This window comes from Corvus hawaiiensis, chromosome 1, assembly GCF_020740725.1.
Source record: "Corvus hawaiiensis isolate bCorHaw1 chromosome 1, bCorHaw1.pri.cur, whole genome shotgun sequence".
Lineage (NCBI taxonomy): Eukaryota > Metazoa > Chordata > Aves > Passeriformes > Corvidae > Corvus > Corvus hawaiiensis.
The window spans coordinates 55433859-55458166 of record NC_063213.1 but is presented as its reverse complement, the minus strand read 5'-3'; the positions used below and the strand labels follow the sequence as shown (position 1 = coordinate 55458166).

Sequence of the window (24308 nt, the reverse complement as noted above, 5' to 3'; positions counted from 1 at the left end):
TCCTGATTGTCTCATCATCACTGCTTTTTTAATTCTACATAAAATACATTACGTGAGCAATCCTAGAAATAGAACAGCCGTCTGCAATGCTGGAGCACTTTTCTCTAAGGAGCAGTATCGCCTTTGGCTTTGGCTCATGGCATGATTTTTTGTCCACTACATCAGTTCATCTTACAGTCACTGTGACCTCTGAATGTTCCCAGTTGTATTCCAGAGAATATAGTAGCAGCTGTCACATTAGGTTGGATGTCCTTGCTGATAGAGAGTCAAGAGCATGTCTTCTTCTCTCTCATTCTGTTTGGAAGTTTGCTGACAGTATTAGTCTGCATTCGTGTATCTTTTCATCAGATGTGATCTTGTGTTGCTTTCATCTACCATGGCCACTTTGAGCCATGTTGTTAGAAAAAGAAATAACACTAGGATATGTTTTCTTTCACTGTGTTGATGTTCACCCCGAGATTTTATTGGCCTGGTGCCAGGAGAAGCAGATATCATTCCAGTCCTTTTTCTCTGCAGCATATTGTTTACTCATTTTTGTATAAATAATAGGTGTTCTGATTTATAATGCAGCATCTAAACACACACATCAGTCTTGTATTAATCCCACATTACTTCATGTGTGTCTGTCAAACACAAATATTTCTTACTTTTCAGATACACAGTCAAAAGGAAGGAGGTAGCTCTGGAGCATCTGGGCACCAAATGAGTTAAAGCATGTCATTATTTTACAGTTCGGTATTTAATCTTGCTCACTGTCAGTCAAGAAAAAAAGATACCTCTACTCCAGTGTGTTCTTACCACATAATATTTAAAATCAGAAAGATACTTTTTGTTTGATGATCGCTCATGAGTACATCTACATGTCATCAAAGTGTTTGGGTTCTTGGGTTCTGTGCTTTTTTCCTGAAAAATCAGACTTGGCAACTCAGCTTTTATTTTCAAACAGCTTCTTACCTAGAACAGTAATATAACACATCAACAAGCTGAAAAAAGGTATCAGAATGCCATTCTCCCTTTTAAGTGTCTGCTTTGCTGTTTAATTAGACAGATAGAGAAGGCAAAAGAAGAAGACGTATTTCCTATCTTCTCTTTAGCTGCAGGAAACATCTCTCACAGACATTGGCAAAACCATGTTTCTATAATAACTGCTAAAACCACTGCCAACAGAACCGTATTGCCTCGGGCTTAGTTACTTTATTATTAAGTAAATGCATTTGACAGGTTCTGTGCAATGATGCTGTTTCATCACTGCCACTCAGCTTTGCATTACCAGCATTTCATTGTGTTACCACATTCAGAAATGACAGGGATCCTTCTTCACTTGTGCAAGGACAAGTGGGCCTGGGATGTATTGCTTCAGGAGTAGCAACTGTAACAGTTAGTAGTAGTGGATTATTTTCTTTATGGAGCTTTTCTGTAAGATCAATATATATGTACAAAATGCTTTCTAAATGGCTGCTTTAGTGGCATACTTATTTCATAAATGGGCTGACCCAAAGGGAAGCACAGAACAATGTAAAGACTCTGAGGGAGCTACAGGAAAGACTGAGGGAAAATTACTTCATGGCAAACTTCGCTTGCATGGTGTTTCATTCAGAAAAAGAGGGATTGTAACCCTCGGGACTGTTGTGTGGTCTTTCACAGTGCGGAGTCAAGAGAAGTGTTCTGCTTGGTGGCTAGAGATAAATGGGATACCCTCTGGGATGCTGTATTGCCACTCGGTTTTGGTGGCTTTGGGCTTGGTATGGGATGTGCAGCATTATATGGTAGGACAGAAATTAATAATGCCCAGCTGTTAAATTTTTTCCCATTTAATTTGCCATGACTCCATCGTCAGGATCTCTTGGCACACATTTCATTTTAAAGTTTCCAGCAGATTTAGGGGCCAAATTGTGCCTTAAGCCTTCTTGACCTGAATGGGGATGGCTTCTGTGAAGCAGTGACAGTGTCAGGCTCCTGCCCTTGCCTGGGGGAACCCCGGCTGTCTCTGCTGTCTCTGGCCTAGGAACTCTGCTGCTTTTTAAAGAGATGCTGTGATCTCTCACACTTCCCAGCATCAGCCTGTTTACAGGGTAGTAACGAGTGGCTGTGTCGAGCTGTTTGTACATCACGGCTTGCCCTGCAGATGTTAGGATGCAAGGCTGGAGGATGGCAGATTTCTTACATTGTCTTCCCTCCTTTTGTCCCTGCAAAGAATAACCACAATCCTTCTTCTTTACATTCAATGGATATTTAGCCCTAAATATCTAAAGCCTTTCCCTGCCAGTTGGTTGGTTTTTTTTAGCCTATAAACAAAAGCAGACACCTTAGGGACTGATATTTTGGCAGTTGCTTTCAAGTGTCTGTGTATCTGACCTAGAAAGGAGGGAGTGTTTTTTGGTGCGTGCCAGTTACAAAGTCTAAGTGGTCCATATTAATTAGAATCATCTGCAGTCCTTTTAGCGTGTGAGCCTGTGGCATCATTAAGGATTTTCATGCTTTCCTTCCTAAAGGATTGATAGAGTTCAGTCCTCCAGATCTTTGATTATTTTTCTCATTAGCAAGCATCTCCATGCTATAAATCAAAGGAGAAGGAAAGATTGCCATTCCCAGGGTGCTTCGTAAAATGCCTTGGAAACCTGAGCCCCAGCTGCATCCCGAAGAAAATAATATTAATGTATAAAGCCCCACTTAACCATTTAGGTTATCAGCCCAGCTACACTTACTTCTCTTCAGTTATTTACAGGCATATCATATATTTAGTCAGACAATCAGATGATTTTAGGGACTAAAACACTAATCCTCTTAAAACAAAACAACTTACTTGCTAGGGCCAGCTCAGCTTAAACAGTTCTCTTGCACTCAATTTCATCTTGATTTAATTAAATTTTGTGAGATCACCTCCTATGTTAAACTGTTTAACATAGTTAAACTGGTACAGTTAGTGCATATTGATGTTTTCTCCTTCTCTAGCCTATTAAAAAGACCCTTAGAAAATTCCCATTTACAATTTTATGTTTTATCGGGGAAAATAAAAATATTCTATGAGTAACTATTTTGGTAATGCAATTTTTAGGATTTTACTTCAAATATATAGAGTGGAAATTGCTGCTGCTGGTGAGATACTGCTAAATTTCTTTTTTTTTTCCCCCAGGGAGCTTTGAAACAGTCATAGTATTCCATATAAAATTTTCCATAAGCAGAACCTATGAAAATGAATGGGTTTCCATTTAAAACTGATTCTGATTCATAAATTTTAGATGTACTTATTTACTGTAATAGTTCAAACTCAGAGAATAATTTCTGAGCTGGTCTATTAAAGTCAGATCATTGGGTCACAAGAACTTTTGACATTTTTGACTGTTAATGTGAAAAATTTTTGATAACTCTTATACAGTGAGTTCTTGTTTCAACCCTAGTTGTAGCAAAAATCTCACCCCCTTTTGGAATGATTTTGCTTTTTCTACCACAAAATAAATGGTGTAAAGGAAGGGAAACACTAGCTCTTCTTCCAGCTAGTAGTTACTGGATTTTAGCATCAAAGCAAAATTGAAAATTTGCTGAAATCTTCCTACTTCTTCAGCTGAATAATACCAGACCTAAAAGTTGTAGGTTCAAACTTTCATGTTACCTCTTTGAGTCCTCTCAAACGTTATGGATTGCCTTTCCTAGATTTGACTATTAAATGTGATTTTGTCTTTTATGCAATTGTACCAAAAGCCCCTTGAAGTTTATGAGAAAACTTTTCTCATATGCATATCCATGGAGTCTGGATCAAAGACTCCTAATGTGAGTACTGCAGTTCCTTTCAAGCACTTGCACGAGCTGATAGTTTGTAAAACTTCTCCTGCCAAGTTCTTTCTTTACATTTTTGATCATTTGAGTTCTGTTTTATTGCATAGACTTACTCTTAGTATAAAACTAAGACAAAAACAGAGTTTGAAAAAAGAATTTTCAGGGTTTGCTAAAGGAATAAAAGAACTTGTGCCTTCCCCCTGAGCCTGTTTTTTATTACTGCACTTTCAAAATGACCATTTTGGTATCTGGCACTCAGAGTAAATCTGTGTCAGTTCTAACTATTTGACCTTCTGTCCTCAGAGATCCAGGCTGCTGCCCACAGTGACCCTCCTGGTAAACCAGCATAAATTTGCAAACTAAGATTTCTGTAGCTATAGAATAAAAAGTTCGAGTATGACATTGACACGAGATCTGTAATGTAGACCTGAATCAAAGGACAGACTTTAAATATAGCAGATAAATTCAGCAGCTTGAGTGAATAAAACTGCTGATTTAATTAGTGGAATTCTGTGAAATGGGCATCAGCAAGGTGTTGGTCTTTATCATTGCAGGCTTGCCAGAATTGTTCATCCTGATTTAAAAGTCAAGTGGTTTTTGAAAACTATTAAATCCATTCTGCAGCATAGCCTTGATTCAAGAAGAATTTTGAAATACACATGTGTTTTAAATATCATTTGTCCATGATTTTTCATAAATACACCTCAAAAAAAAAAAAAAGTGTTTTGAACTCATGCCATTCTGAAAAGGGCTCTTATGGTTGCCAGGCAGCTAAAAGATAGTGCTGTGCTCTCAGGGAGGTCAGAGTTGCTCTTTTTATTGGTGAAGACTGGAAGTCAGAGGTGCCAGCCTGCTTGGAAGTGTAAATGCAAACCCAAGCAAAACCTTCAGGCTGTGCTCCACTAGCGGTGCCAAACTCCTTGTTCTCTGAATGTATTATGGCATTTTATTTTATGATGAGCATTAGCAACCCAGCTCTGAGCAAAAGAACACACAGTGAAGTCAGAGCAGACTTCTGCTCTACGAGCACAAGTGAGCGTCTTGTTAAGATGCACAAATCCTCCCTAGCTGCTGATAGCCATCTTGCTTATAATGTGCTTCAGAAAACAAGTAGCACAAGGAAGGTATTTTCTTTTTGCCAATCCTTTCAAAGTGGAACAGATCTGCAGAACAGAGCACAGATGGCAGCAGAAAAGTGGCTTAGATGCAAACCATCCATTGAGGCAAGTGGTACTTTTCCATCTCTTACTAGTAGCTTTGAATCTTCTTTTTTTTTGATATAGTTTGTTTTGGAGACGCACCTCAAATGTACCAAAAATATCAGAAAGTGAAAATTATAGTGGGGAAAATTAAAATTATAAAAATCTAGAGTGAAAGGAGTAAAAATAAAACAGCTTATCTGTACACACATTTATATTTAAGCATCTGCAGTAATTTCTCATCAGCAGTTTCTTAGTTCAGATTTTCTATTTGATCAGCAGCAAGGTAGGAGCTTTGGAGTAACTGACACAACAAACGAGGTAGAACTCTGCAAAGTAGCAAAATAATTACACAGCCTTAAATTCTTTCTGGCAATATTCAGACATTAAAACAAGTAGTCTAGATACATGATAGATTACACATTGAAATTGCAAATAACACTGGATTGCAATTTCCTGATGATATTTGGTATCATATTGGAAAAATGCATTCATACACATCTTAGCATTTTATTCTGTTGGTGATTTTAAAATATGTCTCATCTCACAATTGTTGCATCCAGTTTTTTTTAAGATTGTATAACTTGGGTGTAACGTGTTTTTCAGTGTGCCCTCAGTGTGAAGATGCAGTTTTTAGTTCTGAATCTTTTGGAAATTGTAATCCAGGGTTAAAACTGTAGTTTTAAACGTGAGGCTCCTCCTTACATCAAAGTCAGAAGCAAGAATTGTGTTGGGCCTAATTTTTCCCTAATTTCCTAATTCACTACTTTTGCTAGTTGCGTTTGAAGTTAGAAGAGAAGAAAGCATGAAGCAGACTGAAGCCTGCAGGCTCTCAAGTAGTAGCTGATGGCTTCCTTATCTATTTCTCAGCAGATCAAAGTGAAAGGGAGTGAACAGTAAAGATACCAACCACCTCTAATACCTACTCACAATTGGAGTCTAAGTTGGGTGCTTGGAACTGCTGCATGGAGCAATCTCCTGCCTTTCTGTTTATATGGAAGAGTCCATGGTAATGTTTCACTGGTGGAGCCCCTCCTTTAGGTGCCTGAAGATTGTGTAAATAACCTCCTGCAACATCAAGACCCCCTCCTATCATAGATGGGGAGAATGAGAAATACACATCATTCTAGAAATACTGCTCTGGTAAGCAAAGGTACCTTGAGATTTCCTGCAGGATAGGAGAGTCCATATGCTCTGTGTGAGTCCCACCTTCATTTCAGGTCTCTTTGCTTCAGTTTAGTAACAGTCTGTGCTCCGCTTAGTGGGCTGGCCTTTGATCACTGAAAAACCCTGGCACAGCCTAGTCTGTGGAGTCATGGCACAGTCTATCACTGAATTTTAGGGCTAGGAGGGCATTGCTATTTACCATATGAAGGGTCATTTTAGGACATTGTTGTTGCTGCAAGGGGAGATGCTTGGTTTGGGGCCTGTCAGATCTAATGGTGTTTCATTAGGGACACATATGGATATCTCAGTTCAGCAGATACCTTGGGTCTCAGTACACTGTCAGTGCAGTTTTCTCCTGGTCTGGAGAGCACAATAGCTCTTGGTGACAGGAGATGCCAGAATATGGTGTTTGCTTTCCTTCAGTTCTGCTTGAAGGTGTGATTTGCAAGGCTGCAAAGAGGTTTCTGCCCTGCAAGAAACCCTGGGAGAGCAGAGTTTGCTGTTATTCCTGTGAGTAGCCTTTTTTTCAAAAGCATGGATTTTCAGGCTTGGTTGCTCTTGACCTGGGAAAGGGGAGTGGGGGGAGAAAAGAAGTAATGCAGAACGCTTATTCTGCAGCATCAGCAACAGATGAGGAAGGATTTGATTTTGGCTGCAGGGAAGCAGAGTCAGAAGTTAGCTATCAGTATGTTGCACATGAAAAGTGTTGGATTGGGGCACTTACCCAGAGCCAAGTTCTGTTGCACTATGACCATGATTACAAATATTAAATATCATTTTATGATGGCAAATTACTAAGTGTATGTATTGGAACTGATGCCTTACATGTTTCGTACACTGCTGCTAAGGCCAGACCCGAAGTTGCTTAAATCAGCTGTGAAGTTCTCACAGATTCCAGACAGTTTTGGATGTCAGATTGATTCTATGCTTCATTAATGCATTCTGATGTTGGGAATTTTCCAACAGGTTTCAAGTGGTTTATTTTAGTCTTTTCCACATTTTTAATCTACATAATTGACATTATGCAATCAGAATAAAATCTTCTGGAAGTAAGGTTACACAGAGCATTGTAACATATGGCAGTGCCTGTTTTTCCATGGTAATAATAACAATGCTACAAAAAAGGGAATGCTTCTGTTCAAATTCCTCCCACCTTAAATTTTGCAATGGTTCTTTGTCCTCTTGGAACTGTGCTTTGAACATCTTCCTAATGCTTTGGACTTGAGTTCAGAAGAGATAAGTGTTGTTTTATTATCCAATCCTTTAGTAAATATATGACATCTGGGGCTCTTCTTCTTGTTGGTTTCTTTCTACAGGTTATTAAAAGATGATGTGTCAAAATTATCTGGTACTCTTTCAGTAGTAAGAGCTGAAACAGCACCAGCATTAATACTGTCCTGAATTTGAGAAAAAATAGGTTATTGAGATGCCTATCCAAAGGAGGAGAGTGAAAGCAGATCAGTTTAAAGAGAGGTAATAACAGTTGTACCTTGACTTCTTAGTGCAACATCTAACAGCCCTCATTCCCTTTGTGCTGCTTTAGAACAATCTGTTATTTGGTGATACAGCTTTTTATCCTTCAGTCAGCCAGGGTCAGCTGTTGTGCACTGAACATGTAAAAGGGGGATGGACCATGACACAGGGCTATTGTTTGCCACTGTGTGGGAGACTGATACAGCAGCTGGCTCTGAAACAGTGTTGGGTAGTTCTGAGTAAAATAGTGTCAATGCAGTCTGGGTGGGGGAAACGGACTGGTCTGGCTTAGCCCTGACTGTGCTGTTCAGTGAGTTTCCAGGGCTCCTTGCTATGCCTGTGTCACTCCCTTCACCCATGGGAGGAGTCTGCAGGACTGGAGACTGCTAGGGACCACTGCTTTTACCTGCTTAGTCTAATGCTCCTCTCTTTCCCCCATAAAAATGTTCAACTAAGATGTTTTGCATCTCTTCTACATAGACCTGTGCCAAAATCCATTGAATCCAGTTGGGGAAACTTGACCAACTTGTGCTCTCTGGAAGGGTCCAGAGTGGGAGCACCTCTGCCTGACTGCTGACTCCTAGGCCATACTCTTGTCCTCAGGGTCTGTGGCATTACCTCCTCTGCCTCTGTCTCTGGGTGACTTGAAGTCAAGCCATTGCAGTTTTCTCTTATGAAGAAGTAAGAAAGAAAAAAGAAGAGCAACAACACCTAATCCTTTTCCTCCTGAGGAAGTGTCTGGAGGAGGAACTCATGCATTAGCTGGAAAAAGACTGGCAACCGCGTTTCTGCTGAGATCCAGTGGCATTTCAAAATCCTCACTGAGAACAAGCGTAATTATGATGCTCCCCCATACGATCAAGGAATGTCGTACGCAATGTCTGTTCATCACAACAGATTAGCTTTAATTTTCTAGTCAGGATGACAGCACAGGCTATTCAATATCATTTTTGGGTTGCTAATCTTCAAATAGTCTATTTCTTTCTTTTTTGATGTTATTGCCATGGAAACTGGCTAAATTGCAGGTCCAGATTACATCTTTACTGTTCACTCACTTTCATTTTGATCTGATGACATTCTTCAGGTGCCAGGAAGAGACAAAGAACAAATCGGTAGTGTTCCTTGAAACACAGAGTCATTTCCTGTGCTCTCCAGCCTCCACTACATGAGCATAGCCACTTGTGTTCTGTCTCCCAGGGCAAGAGACTTGAAATTGAACATTTGCTACCTGCAGCCTAATTTTCTTTGATAGCATTGCTCAGCCAAGCTGGAGAGGACAACTCAGCAAATGGCTTCCTCATCTGTTTCTCTTGCCTTTTCAAGTGGTAACACAGCGTTGTACTGTGGAGCACAAATCTAGGAAATGTTTTGCGGAAGCACTAAAACTGTTGAAAACAGATACAATCAGGAGCCAAGGAGAATTGCTATTCAAAGTATGTATCAGTGTCCAGAGTGGGGAAGGCTCTGTGTCAGAATCCAGATAATAAATACTAAGGGAAGAACACGTCTCTGCTACGTGTCTGCACATGATGGCCCAAATCATGTATTGCTCTTCTCATATTTTTGGGGTTTGAGTGCTGTCTTGAGTGTAGGAGATCTCTAAATTTATTTTGTTTCAGCATTTTTATCTGGGTACCAGGTAAAGGTGCCCTCTCTTGTGACCTGGCCTGGATTCTTAGAGGTGGAACCTGGGGACCATACTTCTAGAGACCTCTTGCAAGTTCTTGCTTTAATCAAATAATAAAGTTTTCTTTCTGATTAAATAGCCTTTATCCCCCTACAAATTCTGTAGATTTGAAAATGAATGTTGGGGAGAGGAAACTGAAATGAGTTATGTATATTTTCTTTTAAGAGTTTGGAAAACCTGGACATGAATGTATAAGTAGCCCTTAGGCAGCAATAAAATTAGAAACTGGCACTTAGATAGCAAGATCTAATATATGCTACTGACCTTGCTGACATTACAAGAGTAATCTTCACACAGATAGCATTTTTAATGGAATATCTATAAGGCTTTCGTCATTGATGCCTTTGCCTTGCATCAGGCATTCAGATCTTGTGTCCATTTTCCACTATACTTACGCTGCAGTCAAGTTACAAGGGAAAAAATCTGTTCTTTATTGCAGTATTATTTTATCTCTGACCTTTTGTAATACAGCTGAGTTTTGGAGAAGCTTTTCTCTGTTTATCAGGATTAAGTCTTTTATTCTGATAAACATTATTATGGATCATAAGAAGATGAGGGAAATTAGTGCCCTTATGTTGCATGAGAAGGCAGCTTTGCAGTACAGTTTTTCATTCTTCGTGTGCACAAGGGGTTGAGATTTATTCTTTTTCATTCTGAAATGACAAAAGTGCAGCACATGCCCTTGTCTGTCTCTCCAGAGAGTGAGTTAACATTGGTAATAGAATGGGTGAGTTTACTAAGGACAGGAGGTAGAATTACTTGGCTTTAAGAGATCTATTTCTAACCTAATTCAATATCTTGTTAGTTTATATCAGTGATTCATTCGCAGAGGTTGCTGTTGTTGCAGAAAGGCTTGTGTATATTGAACACAGCTGCTTATATGGCTGGTTTTGGCTGAACCTGGTAATATGATGATCTCTATATCCTCAGAATTTGTATTCAGAAGGAATTAGGGGAGTTTTTAATTTTGACAACTATCATTATCCAGCATGTCTTCATGACTTGCATGCTTAGTGAAGGAGCACTGCACTTTGCTTTAGCCTCTGCTAGTGAGAACAATGCATAATCTAGTGTTCATACTACAGGAAGAGGTGCTCAGAAGCCAACGATGTGTTCCTGATTCTGTCATGGATTCCAGCAGTTTTCTTGCATATAAGATGTGGCTTCCTGGGTGTGGAAAAATAAAGTAAAATTAAGACAGAGGAAGGAGCAGGCATTTTTGAAAATGTTGGCCTCAATATGTCAATTTTTGCATTTCTAAATTGGAGGATTCTGAGTATTTCACAAGACTCCGTGAAGGCTCTGTGAATGTTTGCAAGGTGTTTTAGAGCTGTCAGCATGGCAAGGTGCCCTGCTATGCAAGGAGCAACCTCTTCCCTTCAGACCACGCCACTAGAACATTTGTACATTTGGTGATAGCCTCATCTGACAGCAGCCCATTAAGAGATTGTAATAGAACTGATTTTCCCAGATGTATTATTGCCCTCTTCCCCAGGAATTTTATCTGGAGGAAAAGAAGAAGTATTTATTTGTTTGTCCCAGATGCCCTCAGAGTATGTCAGAGCTGGTATCAGTGTGCTGTTTGTTATATGCACTACGTGATTTTCATGCCCAGAGCAGTGTTGTACAGGATGGATTACTGTCTGTCTCAGGAGTGTGTGGAGGGATAAACTCTTCAGTGGAGTTCATGGCAAATTCTCAGTCTACCTTATAACAAAAACATAAATAAATTGTGCCTGCAGATTTTACAGATTGTTGTGAATCCATCAACCTGAGTTAAAGAGTTAGAAATTTTTCAGGAAAAGGAAGAAAAAACCACCCCATGTCTCATTAATCAATATGTGACAGGAAATCCAGCTTCTTTCCTTTGTTTATCAATAATATGCAATTTTAATAAATTTCCTGCCCTGTCTCAGTTTGGTGTACAAACCTTGTTTGACATACGGTGTCTGTTGCTTGCACTTGGAGGTTGAATGTACTACATAGAGCATGTAACTAAGGAGATGGGGTTTTGTTCATCCTTTCAGTTAATTCTGTGTGTTCTTTTTTTCCCTCCCCTTCACGCTGCACGGCTGATTACCACCCTAGGACCTTGCAATGGGACACAGACCCCTCAGTGCTGCAACTCCAGTCTGACTCTGAACTTGGGTATATGTCAGCTCTTTTTGTTATCATTTCTTTGCAAGAATTGTGTTGAAAATGCTTCCTAGTTGAGCTGGTTGTATGTGATTTTCATTTGCTTTTTTGACTCAAAAAGACCATAATTTAAGTTTCCTTTTTTTAGTTTCATAAATAAGAAGCTTCAGCAAATTCATCTTTGTGGAAAAAAAACCCCAACTATTTAAACAAGCTTATGAAAAGATAAATTGCTGTTTCTGTTGCCTGAAACACAATACAAATAACTATTTCATTTCAGATGAAATGTTATTATTGTGGCATATATGTGCATGTATAGTTACATTGATTTTGTTTGTACCTGTTGATTCAGACTGTTCTCTCTGAATCATTTGCAAGATACTTTTGCCCTTCCTTTCTGCCTGCTATAGTTATGCTGTTTCCACATGCAGTAATGATGTCCCCTTTTCTCTTAGGAGCTGTGTATGCATTTAAAATTGGGCATTTAAGTATGATCATAGTCCAAGAATAATTGGCATCTTAGTTAAGTTCAGGCCTATCAAACTTTTCTAAAATTGTAATAGAACTAAAATTAATATTTCATAGTTTGGGATGGAACTTCTTTATGCCATACAAGTGAAAAAAATAGTTAATTTAGATAATGTAGAAATGCTTGCCTGCAGAGGTATTCAGGATAAACTGTTCCTCTAAAAGGATAGGTAGCAGTACCTCAAGTTCTTCAGAGCATGAGTCATAGGCAAAACCAAATCACTACACTGAAAAATTTGCTCTCCCAAAGAACTTAGGGGGTTGTTTTGAGTCTCCAAGCAAGTGTCTTGTGCTTTTATTTGTTCATGTGCTACTTCATTCAGCATTCTGTAAGAAAAACAACAGCTTCCCTTTAGCTGCTGATTGACAGTGCTCCCAGCTGCAGTTAGGTGTGTTGGGTCTATTCACTAGGAAAGATCGGAAGGAAAATATCCAGGGAGCTTTCTAAACAAATATATTTCTCCATATCCAGAACTCCTAGGAATATTTGTAGTTTTTCATGTGAGTGTGACTTCAAATAGGTCACAGTTCTGCAGCTCTGACTGGGCTGTACCAAAAAGGTAGAGTTTTTTGAGCTATTTTAACCTACAGAAACCTTTTAGAAATCCCAGCTGCTTTTTTTACAGAAGTTTGGATTAAAAGATAAGCACTCCTAGGAGCAAGGTTTCTCAAACAGCTGTGCAAAGCAAGTTCCTTTATTTGACTCGTGAAAAGATAACCCTGTATGTAGCTACAGGACTTCAATCATTTATGAGTGGTCAGTGCAAAGACAGAAAAGAGGCATGCCAAAGAGCAAATCCACAGGCGTACATTTTAATGAAAGTCCTGCCCCTTTTGAAAGAAAACTGTCTTCAAACCTAAGGCAGAGTTAAACTTCCCTCTGGTGTCCTGAGACTAGGGCAAAAAAAACCCCAACAAAACCAATGCAAGAGAAATCCTGCAGTCAGCAATTAAATGATGTGTATAGCAAAACACTTCTAGCAGATATATCTTTCTTGTGATACCTGTGGACAGAAGAACCAATTTTAATGCCTGGGTTTTAGTCACTATCCTCCTACTGACATCCCATTGGCAGTTTGGAAAGGAATCTTTCCAAGCTTATGTACTCTTTAAGATGAATATTCATTGAATTTATGAGAATTATGAGCATCTCAGATGAAAAATGGGGATGGGAAAACAATAGACCATTTAGTGTTGCCCTAAAAAGAACTAGAGACTAGAACATTACAGCCCATATCTGGTGGAGTCCAGATACTGAAAGGATGCTCCAGTTGTCCGTAAGTGCTTGGGACCAAAGGCTAGGCCAACTTTTAGTAACATGAGAACCATTAGAGGTGGCTTGACACAGGCAAAAAGCAATCAGTAGATCGTGTTCCTTCAGATAAAGAAAGACCTCCCAGTCTTCAGCAGTGATTACCAGAATATGGGTGGCACAAGGCATTTGTACAGGCACCAGCAATTCCTGAATTGGAAGTGTTTTAGATGAAAAATTCCACACGTTGTCTCAGCACAGTGCTGTGGGAAGTAGCTCACTTCTGGGATACAGTGTGCAAAGAGGCTCAATACACCCAGCTAGGGGTTAAATCCTGCTCTCTGTTAGGGTCATGTTCCCCATCCTCAGGCAGTCCAGGAGATACGGAGTGACCTCATGTGAAGCTGTTTTAGAATTAGGTGAGGTTCTAATTAGGTCCAGATTAGACAATTAATTAGGGATTATACTTAACCAAGACCACTGTCAAGAGACTCTTTCAATGCAAAGGCTTAAGAACCTCAGTAAATGGGAAGAGTAGCCTGGGGCAGTAGGGGACTGGTTACGTAGGGAAGTCAAACTGACCAAGCAGGCAACAGAGATTGCACATCTGGTGCTGAGGGAGGCAAAAGCACATGAGAGTTGTCTGGGGTGAGATACTTATGAAAGATTGAATTCACAGGGACCCTAAGTTAAAGCACCTACAAAAATGTCAAACTACTGAAACCTCTGCTAGCCGAAGAAACTTTTCTGCCCCCAGTAATGAGGTAGAAGTTTTTCTGTAGAATTTTTGGACAATTGTAGGATTTTGTTCATATTGGCAAAGTCAGAGATGGTTGTAAGGAGGGAGACTTGTTAATTTTTCTTCTTTGAAAAGAGGAAAGACTCAGAGCTACAACTGTTTCTGCTCTAGTGGTTTGTTACACAATACAGCTGATTTGTACTGATTACCTGCTGAATCTAGTTGCAGTCAGTTTAATAACAACTCCGGCAGTAAAATAGATTAGAAAAAATACAGCTGATGTAGCGTTAATCAGCTGAAAACTTCAGTAGGTGCTACCCAGTGATGTCAGTTTCCTTTTGAGACTCGCATTTCCTTTCAGACATCAATCTTAATTGAATACCTAAACCACTGTAAATTAATTAGATCAGAACCCCTTTGATTCCTGTTGTTCTGGCAATCTGGAAAATGAAGAGGATATGGATAATGTGTAAGAATTTTCTGCTTTTCCAAATTGTTCTCTTCAATAATGTGACAAGTTGAGAAACATTGTGTCCAGGAATTTATTTCCCCATAAATGCACAAGCATGCTCACACTTGTTGATATAGGTAACTGGTCTTACTTAGTTCATTTGTTTATTACATTTGCATTCTTTTCTCTGCTGAAAATTGGCATTTTTTCCAGTAAAACACTTCCAAGTAACCATTTGTATATTCTTCACTCCCTGCAGTGAGTCAAATAATATTCAGGAAATAAACTGATTTTTTCCCTCCCTGCTGAATGAACTCTGAGAACTAAAAGTGTTCATGACCATGCTCAGCTGCCTCTCTTCTTTTTCACTTACAGTTAGCTTGCTTCCCTGTTTTATTTCATATGGTTTATTTAAAGTAAGGGAAGTAGACAAAACAGAAGGCTGTAGTGGCCCTGCTCTGGTTGTGTTTTAGCTCTCCTCCAGCCCTAGCTTTAAGACTCCACTAATCATAAACCTACATCAATGCCACTATTAATGACTTCTGTGGAAGGGAGAATCTCCTTCTTTATAGAAATTACCCACCTTGCCAGTTAAAGACTCTGTTACTGCGCCTAGCTGAACATTTGGCAGTCCTAATCCATCCTGGTTTAAACACCACTGTTCCCTTTCCACAACTCTGTATCCCAGGCTGAGGATGAACTCCTTTGAGCAGGCAGAACATCATAGTAATGATGGTATGAAAGAGAATTTTGTTGCAGTTAAGAGGGGCACAAGCAGGCCATTTCTCTCTCCCATTTACAATCCCTCTCAGCAGCATGATCTAGAGGTTCAAGAACTGTACTTTATTATGGCAAATGGTTCCCAGGTTAATTTTCTTCACTGCAGTATGGTACTTCTCATGCATACTGTGTTGTGTATCATCTTAACAAACACTGAAGTATTTTTTTCTCTTGTTCATAACAGCAAACATTTGTTCCTGCTGCTGATTTACATTTAACATGACTAACCTTTTGATGTCGTGTATTCCACCTTAGACGCAGACTGCACAAACTAGGGGTGTCAAAGATTACCCAAGTTGATTTCTTACCTCGGGAGGTGGTATCATACTCCAAGGAGACGCAGACACCTCTTGCCACGCATCAATCTGAAGGTAAGATTTACAGTTTTTTAAAAAAAATTAATAGAAAATTTGCATTTGAGTTAAAGAATGTAATAAAAATAATAGTAAGTCATAACATGGCTGCTTATCATGTATTTTCTGCAAGCCAGGTGTTGTTTATGTGATTAATGGCTGTTCTGATGACAAGAGTTATAAAAATCACTTTAAATGCAGGTGGAACCAAACTACTTCTGACTTACAATGGGTTGTGCTCAGATAGAAGTTTAATGAGAACATTTTTCCAAATAAATCATTATGAATGTAGTTAAAATAGTGCTTCGATTTTTTTTTGCTTTCTCAAGGAAGTTATTAATTCTGTGCTTTGTAAAGAGGCAGTGTTGGAAAGTTGCCCTCAGTTGTTTGGTCATTGTAATTGTGTCCCCCTGCTGTAGGTGAAGCTTAGGGAGAAGTTGCAGCTTAGCTCCATGTACTGAAAAAGGAGGTTTGCATACTCTGATATGGACAGTCCTACTTTCTCTCTGCTGACACCATGCTGGCATCTGTACTCATGGAGCTGTTTGTTGGCTGTTTGGCTCTCCCGTTGATAAGTAAATACACAGAGTGTCAGGGGGGTGCTGATCTGCCAGTGCTGTACTGCAGGATGCTGAACGCAGGTCAGTGGTGCCATTTAAACTGAAAGCAAAACTGTACATTAGCCTGATGTTGTTTATGCACTAGAACAAAGCAGATAGAAGAGGAAAAGCTCATATCAGTCTTGACCATAATTTTTACTGTTAACAATGAAGGATCAAGAAAAGTTCAACAACCAAGTAATTTTCTGCCGAAGATAGTGTAGAACTTTACCAAGCTTCATTCAGAGAAGAAAAACACTCAAGTAGGTTCAAAATGTGGTGGTGGTGGTGGTAAATCTGTCTAAATATAAGTTACTGTCAGGGAAAACAGAGTGAAAAACATAGCTAGCTTTCTTCTGCAACTGGGTTACCAGGTCTGCATTAGGAAGGCAGCTGCCTTAGGGACCAGAAATAGAAACTGCTGAGCTAGATGCTCAGATTCTGCTATCCTGGAGCACAAGTTTACTCTGGTCATCTGTGGACTGAAATAGTACCTTCAAACACAGACAGCCCTTTTGCTTGGATGATGGTCCTTGAGCAGTGTGTCCAGAGCGCTTTGCCTGCTCATAGGAAGATGCTGTCTCAGAAGCCTCCCTGGATCAGCCCAGCTCATCTCTGCTCCTCTCTCTGTGGGCTGCTGAATGCTGTCTCAGAAGCCTCCCTGGATCAGCCCAGCTCATCTCTGCTCCTCTCTCTGTGGGCTGCTGAAGCCTCAAGAAAAGCCCCTGAGTCCTTGTCTTCCTTGATTAAGACCAGTTAATGCTCAACCCCAGAGCATTACCATGAGTTCGTTGTTAGATCAGATGCAGAGGGTGTCCTTCCTCTCTGACACGTGGCCTTTATCCAATGCAAGAACCTATGGATTTGGGAAATTTAAGACATGGCTTTGTGTTTGCGTCCCTCAGCAACTCCAGCACTCATGAGCTGACCTGTCTTTCTGAACAGGACAGCCTCACTTGAGGAAGCATCTTCTTTCAGTAAGATCTTCTTGCTTTTTTCCCAAGGAGCTCTTGAACTATTACAAAATCCTTTTCTTGGCTAGACAAGATGACAATCTCCTACCCTTCAAGGAAAAAATCCGCAAACAGCAGCATGATGCTGTGGAGCCTGGCATTCAGGACAATGAGCAGAGAGGCAGTGTGGTTTGAAATGGTCCTCCCAGCACAGAGGAAAGTCACTTGTTCCTCATTTGTGTGAACAAAGATAAGTGGAAACATAAAATATCATGCACTTTAAGCTGCCTGGGCCAAAACTGTGATGGAAGAGGTCAAATATGTGGTTTTGGTGACTGGATTTGTTATTTTTCCTATTCTCTGTGTCATCACAGCGAAGGAAGAAACATCAGCAATACATGTTAAAACACAGAGAAAATATCATCCAATCACTTCCTTCAGGTGTGTGAGGAAGAGAAAGCGTAACTTATATTTTCTTTCCAATCTGCTGCTAGGGAATTCTCTGCACATAACTTGGATATGATTATGGCTGTGCATCAGTAAAGGAGATTCAGGAAAGTTTGGTTATTCCATTGAAAAGCTATTTAATTGGAAATTCTCTAGGGGGTAAATAAGCCCTGTGGTTTTGGTCTCCCAGGTCTGATGGAAATAAATTCTCAGGTTTTCAATCTCCCAAGCCTCTCTATGAATGCTGAGCCCTTCATACTGTCACTCTAAAGATGAGCAGCAGAGAGAAATTCCTCAGGAGAGCAGCTTAGAGAAGAAGTCTTTACACTGTTTCTATGCATTCATGTGATAAAACATAGCCATTATCTTTTCAAGATAAATTATTCAGTCATTACTACAGTTATGGGCTCAGTTATTCAGCATCTGAAGCCTTAGAGTTTGAGAATAGAAAATAAGAAACTTCTTATTTAATTGGATGAGTCTGACTTCAGCATTCGGAATTCACACTTTTCACTGCCTGCCTTAAATACTGGAAATGTCAAAATGCAGAATTTTAGGATGAGATTGTCCCATGCTTGCTTCTTCTTTGGAAGACAACTAATGAAGGGTACAGCTGGTTGGAAAGATGGGTGAAAAGAGGACTTTGAGTCCATTCAGTATTCTTCAGCTTTTTTCAAAATATCCTTATCATGTTTTCTGCATTTGCTTCTCTAGAGAGCAAGAAAGAAACTCTGAGGTACTTTAAACCTACTGCTGTCTGGAGCTTAGTGGATGTTCTTTGTGGTAATGGCTATTGCCCAACAAACCTTATAAAACTGGAAAAGGAAGGGTTCACTCTGGTAAGTCCATGTGGTGCCAGAGAGCCAGATGCTATGTTCACTTGAAGTCTCAGCTTGTCAGCTGCTAATTTTAGAAGAAGTAGTGTGGCATTATTCTTCACTGTATAAAAAACAGATTAACTCCTCTTTTCAGAACAGGTAATTTGCTTTATTTCAGAGGAATAATGGCATGTCATTTCCCCCACCAACTTTATTATTTAGGGAGATGTGTATATGCATCATTCAGTCCTTTGATCACAAGTACATAATTCTTTTGCTTTATTTAGGTCACAGTCAGCTTCAGCCTTTTCTTTTCTTCCTTGTAGGATGACTTCAAAAACACACAGATCTTGGCTCTGGAGCCTGAGAAAAAAATGTGCTCTTTACTTTCCCCATCCTCCTGCAAAATTGAACTTGAATTTAGGTATTTGTAGGCATTGAGAGACATTTTGCTTGTGCTGCTTTTTCCATTCTGGAGTTGATTAAGACCTAGACAATGCCAAATCTTTTTTGAGAGGTCTCTGGGACCCTTCCTCCACTGTGCAGAGACTCTCACATCACCTCAGGAGTGTCAGCCCCATGTAGCCTTCAATGATTGGACCCTCCAAAGCCCTTCAGACCTGCTGTTTGCTGAAGGTGCACCTAGGAGAAAAGAGAAAAGCCACAGCCTGGCCTCTGCCCAGGACAGATCCCTCACTGCTGTGCAGCAGTGGAAGAAGCTCTGTATGACTGCCTGCAACCCAACTTTTCAGATAGGAAAACAGTCCGCATGTTCAGGCTCTGCTAGATGCCTGCCTCATCTCCAGCATACTGTTCTGCTCTTTAATGGGCCAGGAGGTAAAATCTCAGAGAAGGAAGGTACTCCTCTGATCTGGGTCCCCTCAGAAACCAAGGGCTGCAAGAAGGAGAAAGTCTGTGAGCCTTCTGGCTTTGCTGTCCAGTGTCAGGAGTGTTGTTATTCTTCTTTTGTGAAGTAGAAACTACTTCATCAGTAAAATGAGATGTTCTCACATTCCGGCTTGACAGACTGTCACTGCAAATAGGTTAGTCAGAAATGCATTCCTGAAAGAGTAGGTCCTGTGTACAAGAGAAGATCTGACTCTCTAGAACAGTGGAGGTTGTGTGCACTTCATCAGTTTATCATCTTCAACAGGTGTTTGTTCATGTGGGGAAAACAAATTATATGCCATACTCACCTCCTGAGCAGGATAACCTCATCTTACATCACAAATGTAGCCCAGTTCTGGAAAAGAACACAATTGAGATCTGTGATCCATCTGTTTATGTGCTGTTTTCAAACACTAAGGGTATTTTGACTATTAGAGAAAGAAGAAAAATAAACTCTCTACTCCATCTGGAAGTAGGCTGCAATGAAGTGGCAAAACGGAGGTGGGGCTCCAGAGGCTGGGTTGGGTTCTGCATGTGTCTGACAGTGTAATTCTCTGAACTAAGGTTCCTGAAAGTTACCTTTTTTAAAGCACTGAGGGAAGAGAGGGGAGTTCTGCTCACACTCAGACTCATGAGACACATGAGTTTGGGTATCTGTGTGTGATACCAAATGTTAAGTGTCTACTGTAGGGTGAACCAAAATTCTGTAGGTGCCACTGATTGCATGGACTAGTTCTTCACTGACAAACTTGGTAACAGAGCACTTAATATAGCCATATTAATTTAGGTTTCTTGTTATTGAGTAAAGTGCATGTGTCTAGAAGAGTGATACATTGGCATTCGGTGAGGCCTGTGTCCTACTTCGAGTTTTGATAATTGGATGGGAAGTTATCTGGCTGGGACTGCCAAGCCCCAGTGCCGTGAAAACAAGTCAGGCCTCTGGAATTTTATCATTTCCATGATAAAATCCATAGATAAATGTATTTATACTTGGTGTTACGGTCTTTATGATGCTGTGCAGCAGACCTCTAGCACAGCAAACTCTGCCCCAGTCCTGTTGTGCCTTGCCGTGCCTGACTGTAGCTCAGCTCTAGCTTTGTGAATGTATGCTGTACTTTGGAAAAGCCAGTCCTGGAACTAAGTGAGATCATACTTAAGCTTTCCTATGGCCAATCTGCCTAGAGCTCACGGATCAGAAGCTGGGCTTTAAGTTAAAGAGCTTACTTTGGCTTTTCTCTTCCAGAGAATTGTAAGCTCAGCTCCAGTCTGAAAAGGATGAGTCTGGATGCAAGAATAGCTCTGAACCCCTCATTTAATGGGAAACGCAGATGCACATTTGTGCATTACCATGCACGCAACATCTGTGTCAGGATACATGATGATGTGTCATGGAAAGGCATTGGACATAACTAAGGGGAAAGCAAAGACCTTCTGTTGTAAACAAAAGGAGGTGCTGAAAAGCAAAACTAGGATAGAAATCACTATTAAAAAGAGAAGACAACCTAAAGAATCAGTGTTAAAGCAGAAGTTATGTTTTTAAAGAGACAGGGCCTTAGTATTAGTATGAATGGACACTAATTTTGAAATAATTTTTTGTAATTTTGTAAAATATTATGCTCTATCTTAAGCGGTATCATGTATCATTAGGTGTTCTTAGTTAGCTATAAAAATCCATTTTGCCTTTTCTTCTCAAACTGCGGGCCATCAGAATTGTACTGTGGATCCCAATAGCTGGCATAAGCACTCTGATTCAAGACGGCTTTGTTTGATTAAATGAACAAAGCTTAATTTGTACTGTTGTACCAGACTGTACAAGATTGGATGAGACTAGAATGAAGTGGTGCAAAGATATGAGGCATTACATTGTATAGCAGTCTTTCAATAATTCCTCTTCTTTCATGCCACAACCGCATCTCCTTTTCTAAATAACAAGGTTTTCAAGGTGGATTTTTTTTTCTGATTTTAAATGCGACATGAAAATCTTTCAAAGGCATTCAGGCAGCGCACTCTGGTGGTGAAGCGCCGCGCCGCGCCCCAGGGATGCTGGCAGGGAGGGATGCAGGGATGCTGGAGTGATCTGTGGAAAAACGCTGGCCCGATCTTTTGTCTGAGGCAAGAATTATAGTTAACAGAAGGTGCTTGAGTTGTGTGACTGAGATGTATGAATGCAAGTGCTGTTTAAAGAAGTGTGAGAAGAGACCAAGGCGTTACACAGAAATTGGGGGGAAAATATATATTATTTAGGAAAGTTAAAAAACTTTTAAAAATCAGTCATAGGTATCCAGGGCAATAATACACTTGTGAAATCAGGTGCAATCCCTTGTTATTCCAATCCCTTATTGAAGTACAATTAGTAAAGTACAATTTGTTACAATACATATATTCCAGAACAGCCACAACAGCCAGCTACCAGGTGTGGTGGGTCTGTATTCCACTCCTGGCAAGCTGCAGACATTGGGTATGTGCCTCTGAAGGCTTTCTTCACCAGGTGGCTCATGATAATTTTATGTGGTACAGAATTAGAATAAGGACTTGGCTTAAGAAATTAGTTTCTCTGGGTTTTGTTGTGCAGAAAAATACATTTCACACTTGCAAGGATTTCTTCTTGGAGGAATAATGAAGAGGCCACAGTCTGGTCATGGATACTTCGGTGTTTGAGTGCAGAAGGGGACATCAAATGTCTGTTCTCCTTAAATATTTAACAGGCTTGGGATCAAACAGCATTTCTGCAAGACAGTCCCAGTCCATTTCTAAAAGGTGGCCTAACAGTATATTAATCAGCAATCATTGCTTCAGTATTTGCTCCCATTCCCTGTTTCTCCTTCCAGGTTTTCTCTAAAGACTTCTGGAGAAAGGCTTTTCTTATACTCACGGTGGTTTTCAGATGGTCTTATGCAGAGAGCCCTTTGAATGCTAAACTGTTTTGAACAAGCAGATCTGACAATTTATTAAGCATCGGTAATTCTCAGGGAATTATCTCCTAAGAACTGGTTTAACAGAGAGAAGATTGCCTCTGGTCACACAGTTGGAGGTCTGAAGAAAGAAAACTCTTTAGAGATCTTAGACTTTTTCCCTGATCATTTCATTACACAGGGATCAAGTAACTTGACTCTTTGCAGTTCCTACACAATCTTAACAAAATCTTGGGCAGGCCTCCTGAAAACCAGGCACATACACATAGGAGTTTCCTGCTCCAAAGTGTCCCTGACCTTCTGCAGACTCTAGTTTCTTTTGCACAAGGTGCCTCTGCATTAAATGCAGGCCAAGAAAGTGTATATAGTAATTCTTTATGAGGGTAGAGACGTGTCACAGCTGAACTATGCCTTCTCTAAACCGTTCAGGCAACAGAAGATGAGGAACAAACCAAAGCTTAACTGTCTTTCGCGTGAAACAAGGACCCATTTTTTTGGCCTGTGCTGCCTTGGAAGGGAGTATGTTGTGCAGTTTTCTTCTGTGAATGGAAGCAGTACTGCTTCAGAGCCTTTGCAGACATGGGGAAGGATCATGCTGTGCCAGCCCTCCTTGCGCCTTCTCAATTCTAATGGGTGATCTTTGCTCTGAGCTTTTAAGCAAGTGGATCCCATCCTGCACCCAGAGATGGGAAGCTGTTCTCTCCAAGAATAACCCAAAAAGCGTTGTAGTCAATCTCCTTGTGCAGAAACCAACCTTCTCCTTTAGTTGCAGTGGGAAATAACGTAATTGAATGAGATCCTGGTACATCTGGTGTCGCATGATGGAAAACAAGAGAGCTGATGTTAAGAGCCCTGACCTCAGACTCCTTTGACTAGCTGCAAGTCATCTCACAGTGCCTTTGACCCATCTCTGTGTCCTGACGTCTGAAACTAGCAGCGATCCATGAGTTCAGAGAGATGCCCTGTAACACCTGTATGCAAATTGAATTCTTTGTTGGCTGGAAATGAAAACCTTCCTCTAAGTCTTTCTTCTCTGGAAAAGATCCTGGCCATGTTCTACACATGAAGAACTGCTGAATTGAGCTGATTTGTTAAATGTTCCCCTCAAGCAACAAAATAGTTCTAACCTTATTTGCAAATATATGACTTGTAGTATGTTGCAACTTGGCTTTAACATGAGAATGAGGAAAGTGTCTCACTAATGAACAGTACCATGATTTCCCCAGTCAACACTCAGTGGAATGACAGTGGCAAATTTTTCTCTATTTGCTGTTTTCATGTGTTCCTAGTTATCACATTGTGTATCATTTCAGTAGTGTTTGAATATGCTTTGAATTAGCAATGTGTATACATATTACAATGCTCAAATGAGAAGGTTCAGACCTGAAAATGTAAAAAGGGTGAAATTCAGGTTAACACTGCTTCCAACAGAACAATGAAGACATGGCTTTTTGTTTTCTTCAGAAACAAAGCATGCTTTTTCCTGCCATTCCTGTAATTCCTTCTTTAGACTAATGGGTGATGCCTATTCAGTATATACAAGAAAACTAATACCCAGCACCTTCTATTATATGTTTAGTAACCTTTGGCAAATTCTGGCTTTGTAATATGGACCAATCTCCACTAGAATTAAAGACAAGATTAAGAAAAATGTGCATTGCAGAAGTAGCAGTTATTAACCCTCAGTGCTCTAATTAGCACTTATTCTTTCTAATCCTGTAAGTAGATACAAAATAAGGGCTGAAATAGACACAGCCCATAATGTGGAAAGGCCTTCATTAGTGGTGTTAAAAAGATGTACAGAAAACTGCTTGGTTACTTCACACTTCTCAGTTTGATCCTTGGCACTTGGACTCTAAGAAATAGAAAAGATTCACATGCCAAAATCCCCTCCTCTGTTCTAACCCACAGTACTAATGTACTGGGTCAAAAATTACGCAGCTGAAAATTCTCCTGTTCAGCACCTCTCTATCTTCAATTCTATAGCTGAGCCTCAGCCTGAGAAGCTGGCCTATTGTGCCCCTCTATAGTCTGCTTTAATTGGCTCATTTCCATAGGAGAGGCCACCTGCCTTGGCTAGGGCAGTGTCAGCTGCTTGCCCTCAGACTAACTGGAGAGGGAGCCAAGTGGCTGGGCTGGGTCGAGTGAAGAC

General features: G+C 40.2%; 1 protein-coding gene across 7 annotated transcripts in view; it reads left to right on the top strand.

Annotated features, from left to right (window-relative positions):
- The window catches only part of DYNC1I1 (dynein cytoplasmic 1 intermediate chain 1), a 187492-nt gene that overhangs the window by 28306 nt on the left and 134878 nt on the right, over window positions 1-24308 (top strand). For 4 of the 7 annotated variants that reach the window (XM_048305144.1, XM_048305142.1, XM_048305163.1 and 1 more), the window contains exons 5-6: window positions 11389-11448; window positions 15442-15557. In XM_048305144.1, coding sequence (XP_048161101.1) covers window positions 11389-11448; window positions 15442-15557 — 176 coding nt within the window. The remainder of the gene's footprint in view (window positions 1-11388; window positions 11449-15441; window positions 15558-24308) is intronic. The other 3 variants (XM_048305156.1, XM_048305177.1, XM_048305173.1) reach the window with 1 other exon arrangement.